We start from the raw sequence: 6977 nt of genomic DNA on the forward strand, positions 1-6977 counted from the left end.
TCCTCCTCCTCCTCCTCCTTCTCCTCCTCCTTCTCCTTCTTCTTCTTTACTAGGGCATGGACAACCTGCTGGTGGTCACCCCTTGAAGAAAAGTGACTTTCCCTACTGTAGCAGTCATCAACTGTCAATAGAGACACAACAGGAGGTGGGACCTCAGATGCCCCTCCTGCCTCCATGTTGGAATTTTTTTAAAGATTTATTTTAATGTAAATGTGTGTGTATGTGTGTGTGTATGTATGTATGTATGTATGTATGTATGTATGCATGCATGCATGTGTGTCTGTGGGTGCCTGCAGAGGCCAGAAGAAGGTGTCAGAGTCTCTGAACTGAAGTTATAGGTGGTTGTAAGCCACCATGTTAGAGCTGGGAAAGAAACTCTGACCCTCGGAAGAACAGTGCGTATTCTTACTGCTGAGCCATCTCTCCAGCCTTGCCATGCTGATATGATGAGATCTCTGCTCCCTATGCAATAGGAGATTATCTCAGAGATGGCTGGTAAAATTTGTTACTCTTACTATAAAGAAATATCCAAATTTCTTTTGTATGCGTATGGTTTTGAAACAAGATTTGGTGTATTCCAAACTGGCCTCAAACTTGCTTTGTAGCTGAGAACAACCTTGAACTTCTGATCTTCCTGCCTCTATTTTAAGTGGTGGGATTCCTGGCATGGAATTCCACACAGTTTGGTCAGTGCTGGGTGGCTAACTCATGGCTTCATGCACGCTAAGCAAGCACCCTATGACAACCCTATGAGGCCCTGAAATTGCAAACAGACATTGCAGGTTAAGACCTAAAAAACAAACAAACAAAACCCGACCTAATAGAAGCATAAAGGTAGCGAAAACAGGATTGAGACAAGGCACTATGAGTTAATGACCATGGGGCAGACAGAGCAGGGAGAAGAGGGAGCATGCACTGAAATTCTGGGGTACAGGGTCTGGTGCATTTGTTTGACACAGGGTCTCATGTAGTCTAGGTTGGTCTCAAACTTCCTGCATAGCTGAGGATGACCTTGAACTTCTGATCCTCCTGCCTTTATCTTCAAAGTGCTAGCACTACAGGTATGTACTACTATTTTAGAAGAAAATTTTGATCGTATATAAGCATCTAGACAACGACGACGACAACGACGACGACTACTACTACTACTACTACTACTACTACTACTACTAGATAAGTTCACTAAATCCTATAAGGTCATTCTCACTGTGGTGGTGTGAATAAGCTTGACCCATAGGAAGTGGCACTATTAGGAGGTGTGGCCTTGTGGGAGGAAGGGTTTCAATATGTAAATGAGCTTTGAGGTTTCCTCATGCTCAAGCTCCACCCAGTGTGGAAGAGGTCCCCTCCTGGCTGCCTGCAGGAGACAGTCTCCTTTTGGCTACCTTTGGATCAAGATGTAGAACTCTTGGCTCCTCCAGCACCAATTCTGCCTGCATGATGCCATGCTTCCCACCATGATTAAAATGAACTGGACCCCTAAACTGTAAGTCAACCCCAATTAAATGTTGTCCTTTCTAAGAGTTGCCTTGGTCATGGTGTCTCTTCACAATGGTGAAACCCTAACTAAGACTCATCATTGGCACTGGGTGTCATTCTTTCCCACTTAGACTCTTTCATCATCCTTAATTAATTCCAGCTGGCTGCCCCCCATCTTCATTGCCAGCAGGTCCCAGTCCTTAGAGGAGCCATATGCAGAGGACTCCCCAGCCCCGCCCAGTCCCCACGATCTTCAGGGGGCTGTTATTTTGTCCCTCCTCTCACCCATGACTCATCATCTCTGCTAGTTTTCTCTGACCCCGTTCAGTGCTCTCTAGAATTCCAGTAGGGAATTTCTCTTTTGTTTTATTTGGGTCAGTTTGTTAATGACCAGCAGGTCATCTTCCAGCTTTCTAGTCATAGGAGAAGATCCCGCTGTCCACTCTTGAGTTTGGTCCTTCATGAGGAGTTTGTCAACACACCCTGGGGTTTAGAGAACACCACATACCAAGCAATAGGAGGAGGAGGGATGAAGGCTGGATAACTGCACCTCCATTTATAATCCAGCTGAAAGCCATAGCCATATGCTGGATAAGCTGGAGAGAGGTAATGGAGAAGTGAGTACCAGTACCAAATCACACGTCTCTGCTGAAGATTGCTTCCCATTTGTTTTGCCCTGGCTATCTTAAGACTTTATTGCCGTAAGGGATAGGTCAGCATCCTGGGACTCCACTTGGTTTGGGGTTTGCTCTCACCTCTCTCCTAATGCACCCAGCAGCCTGTTAGATTAAGATCCCCTTCCTGCATTGAGCTGCATGCACACTGTCCTCCAAACAAAAGAATAACTTTCCCCTCCCCTCAATGATCATCAAGAATGGGCAGTTTCTATTTAATCTTACCCTAGATATCTCTGAGCATGACAGAAGGGTGTCAAGTCAGGCCTGAACTACTTTTCAGATTCATGCACTGTGTCTTCTGGGTGAAGATTTAGGGAGAATTGCCTGTTTACTATCTTGGGTCTATGCATAGTTGAGCATCGTATGATTAAGATCTGATGCATCATGAGAAAGGAAATGCACAATGACCAAAGGTTTACATAATCTATGCCTGCCAATCAAAATAGAACCATTTGGGATATGCCCTTATCAACCATACTCCTCCTGTTGATGAACCCCATAAAAGGGATCCCCAAAGAATAACCAAGACCTTTGATTATACTTGTATGGTTTGGACTCCTGACTACTAATTTCTGATCTGTACTATTGATTTTCTTTTGAATGGTTTTTGTTCTACTCTGAAGTCTGTGTGCCTTTATTTCAAGTACTTGAATAAGAGGCCAAAATCTGGCAGCACCTAGCCCAGACTGTAATCACTGGTAATGTGTAAAAGCCGGCCAGCCATTCTTCTGCTCTAGCTGGGATGGAGTCTCTCCCAGGCAAAGCCCTTAGGAACAGATCAACCCACAGCTTTGCAGTCAGTGAGACTGCCTCCACCCTGGACTGTTGGGCCACAGTGTTGAGAATCCAGTGGTTACAGCTTGTTGGTAGTGCTGTAAGTCATAGCATCTGACATTCCCCATAAAGCAAAAAGTGTAGCTGAAGATCAAAAAGTATTTCATCGAAGCAAAGTTCTGGTAATTTCTACATTTCAGGTGCCTTCTAAGCCAAGAAGAGAAGGGGAAGAGGTTAACTGTGAATCTCCTTGACCAGGTTCTACGTGAAGTTGCTCCTGCTTGAGACCGGTCATACAGTCAGTCACACTGTTCGATCTTCATTTCCTCTAACCAAATGTGATGTCATTCTCTGCCCCACTCAATTCCCCTTTCCTTCATATTCATTCAAGTTTTGTGAATTTCGCCTCCTACATTCTCCAAGACACCTCCTCACTTTCTACCTTGACCATTCATTGTATTAGCCTTCTAATCTCTCTGCATCCAATACGGTCTCCTTCAACCCATCCCTCACATTACTAATCGTGCAACATAGACAACTGCATTCTCAATGCCTTCCTATGTTCCCCCTACCCCTATTCTGTGTCCCTCCTCCCACCCAGTGGTTGTCTGTTCCTACAACGCCCCCTCCCATCATCCCCTGCCTACAACTACCAACCCTAATGGCACAGAATCACCCATTGTCATTGGAAGTTGTTTGGGAAATGACATACATGTGTGTGAAAAGAGTTTAAAGGCACAACTGTCTCACTTTGAAGTCTGAATTAGAGTAAACAAATGCTTTGTGCAATTGAGAAGCATATTTAGGAAGGTGTAAATTTGGGACGATGTGATTTAAATGGAAAGAAGAGCGAGAGTGTGTTAAGAGGAGACAATCTTAGAACAGGAAGCCAGAAATAGAGTTGAGCTTTGATTTTGCCCTTTTTTGTCTCTTTGAGTTTGGACATGATCCTAGCATCTCTCTGGACCTCAGAGCTGGGTGTGGTGATGCATCTGCATCCCTCTTGTCATGGCTTCTTAGGAGGTAGAGGTTTGAGCCTAAAAGTCCGAGGCTAGACTGGCAGCATAGGTAGACCCCCGTCTCAAACAAGAATAACAAAAATCTCTGGGCATCAGCGAAATGCGTTCTCTATGCATTCTAGTATGTCATTCTGAACTGTATGGCAGAAACTGCCATGTCAGGGCTCATTCTCAATACTTGGAGTCTGGTTCTTACCACAGCCCTCATCTGGACTCCATGACCACCATCCTCTCCTCAGGCTTGTGTGTTTCATAATGCTTGCAAGGTCTGTTTGAGGCCACAAAGCCATGTTACAAGAAGTGAAAACAGACAACAACGTGGCAGAATAGATTTGCATGTCATTTGTTAACTTGACCGAATGGCTTCTGTTTCATAGCTTCCTTTCCGAAGGTTCAAATTACCTCACTGAAAAATCAGCCCTGTAATTCTCACTGGCTACCGCTAGGTGACAGTAAGAATTCAAAGGTTGCAAGTTGCAAGGCCTCCCTGAAGGTTCAAGTTGAACTCAGGTTCGAATAATGATTGGCTCATCTGTAAAATTGGCCGATGAGCTGAGTGGGTCTCCACAGGCAAAACAGAGCCAAAAACGGAGAGCCATGGTCACCTACTTACCGGAGCTGGAAGTGCTTGATTTTGGTGACCAGCAGCTTGTAGTGGGCGCCATGGGGAGCCATGGATGCTACATCTACAAAGATCAGCTGCTCCAAAGGGCCGGTCTCGTTGGTTGCTTTTGAAGGACATAGTGTGCGGCTGACTTCCTGGTAGTTGTAGCTTCTTTGGTATCTGTAGCCGCGGGTATAGACAACATCAGCAAGGAGAAGGAGACAGAGTGAACAGAGCCAGGGAGAACGCTACCTCACTCTACTCCCCTCTAATTTGGCTTTAAGTCCTGGGCCCATTAATAGCAATCCTGGCACTCCTATCGTTGACATCCATTGTATGACAGGGACATAGAGACTAGACTATTATGTCCCGACCAGTCTACTTAGCAGTGTCTATATTGCATTAAGTCAGATTCCCAAGTCATTCAAGGAAAAACACTAAAATCTGAGGAACTCCTCCTCCTCCTCCTCCTCCTCCTCCTCCTCCTTCCGAGACAGGGTTTCTCTGTGTAGCCCTGGCTGTCCTGGAACTCACTCTGTAGACCAGGTTAGCCTCGAACTCAGAAATCCACCTGCCTCTGCCTCCCAAGTGCTGGGATTACAGGCGTGCGCCACCACTGCCCGGCCTGGAACTCTTCTAATTAAGCAGCCAATGGAGTCTTTTCTTTTCTCAGTTTCACTGATTTCAAGTGAAAACGATCAAACTTCGTATTTAATACTCAAATTCCAGCAGCTTTAAAAAACATGCAATCACACTTCATCAGCTGCCTATTTCTCTACACCTTCTGGGCTTTGTATGGACGCCACAGTGCTTTAATGAACTCTCCATGGCACAACAGGTACTCTGCCAGGGCAGAGAGTTCTGTTGTTTCTCATAGCGTCTTCCTGAACCTCCCCTTGGCTCTGCTCTGTAAATACCACTGAGCGAAGAATGCACACAGAAGAGGCACTGGAAGAATGGGAATGGTGCTGCTTGTACGTTATTATTCAAATGGCCTAGCCGCTGAAAACCTAGACAGAATGCTCATCTGAAATTCAGAGAGGATAGAAATGTATACCACTGACCAGCCTTGGGGTATCCATTGTTTCCACTTGGCATGCACTACCCTGGCATTTGCATGGCCTGAGTTCTCTTCTGGCTAAGGGGTAAAAAAAAAAAAACAGACAAAACAAAACAGAACAGAACAAAAAACCTGGCTAGGTCTAAGGACATTGAAGAATGTCAAGTGTAGCGAAGTTGCCTGGGCGGAGAATACTTACAGTCCTTGGAAGAGCAGAGGGACCTGCCAGGACAGCACTTCTTTCTGCTGGCGAACCACAACCAGGACAGGGTAGTCCAGGTTGTCAGAGGAACTGTTGACGTGCACCCGCACAGCCGTCACCTGGGAGGTGGGTGAAAGCGAGCTCACTGATTCCTGACATTTCTTCTCATGACAGGCACCCCAAACACCCCAGTTGTCTTTTATTATCCGGAGTGGGTCTCAACCTTGACCACATGTTGAAGTTGCCCCAGGAAATAATGGATGCATCGGATATAATCTGCTTAAAAATTCTGATTCAATTATTCTGTGATGAGGCCAAATTACGGAGCCTTCTCATAGCAAACTGAGGAGTTTGAGCTGTGCAGCCAACTGACATCGGTTTCAAGAATAACTCCAGAAGAGAAAAAGAAAGATGGATGTATTTTTTCTTATTTGAATATAAATATAAATAATATCAAAATCACAATCCCCAATGTGCCTCATAGTCTACAAGACCCCCCAGCTGCTGACAAACTTCGGGTATGGTAAATCATTCTGTCTCCATTCCTTTTTTTAACAATCCAGGAGAGGTCTGTTGCTCCCTCTCCATCCTGCAGTGTGCCCCATGGAGGCTGGGTCCTTCCTGCTCAGGGGTAAACAGGTTGCTAACATAACCATCCTCACCAGCAGCTCGAAGAGCACACATCGTGATCGTGGATGAAGCTGAGGCTGCTACTGGAGCTACAGGGTTTTGGCATTTTCCTTAAAAACTGTACAGTACCATATGAAATATAGAAAATAATGAAAGAAAATAGAGGAGAGTAAAAGAGAAACTAAAACTTGATCTTGCACATGACATTTTAATTTATGGGTCTATTGCCTTTACCCTCTCTTCAAAGTTTCTTCATTAGGGGCTGGTGAAATGGCTCAGCAGCCAGCTTGGTGGCTAAATCAGAATTCAGAATTCAGACACCCAGAACCCAAGTAAAATGCTGGGTGGGTCAGGTCACCTTTCTGCCTTGGGACACGGAGACAGGACACAGACAGCAGTCCCCTGGAGCACATTAACAAGAGGGATTAGCTATTTCCACTTTGGCTTTGTCTCTGTCTCAGTGAGTAAGCTGGGTGAGGTTTTTTTGTTTTGTTTTTGTTTTGTTTTGTTTTGTTGGTTTTTTTTTTTTTTT

At 45.1% G+C, this 6977-nt stretch overlaps 1 protein-coding gene across 3 annotated transcripts in view; it reads right to left on the reverse strand.

Annotated features, from left to right (window-relative positions):
* The window catches only part of Sidt1 (SID1 transmembrane family member 1), a 91696-nt gene that overhangs the window by 53178 nt on the left and 31541 nt on the right, over positions 1 to 6977 (reverse strand). For all 3 annotated transcript variants that reach the window (XM_029544607.1, XM_029544606.1, XM_021208858.1), the window contains exons 2-3: positions 5813 to 5934; positions 4563 to 4733 (exon numbers count right to left, since the gene is read on the reverse strand). In XM_029544607.1, the coding sequence (XP_029400467.1) occupies positions 4563 to 4733; positions 5813 to 5934 (293 nt within the window). The remainder of the gene's footprint in view (positions 1 to 4562; positions 4734 to 5812; positions 5935 to 6977) is intronic.

This window comes from Mus pahari, chromosome 12, assembly GCF_900095145.1.
Source record: "Mus pahari chromosome 12, PAHARI_EIJ_v1.1, whole genome shotgun sequence".
NCBI classification, from domain to species: Eukaryota; Metazoa; Chordata; class Mammalia; order Rodentia; family Muridae; genus Mus; species Mus pahari.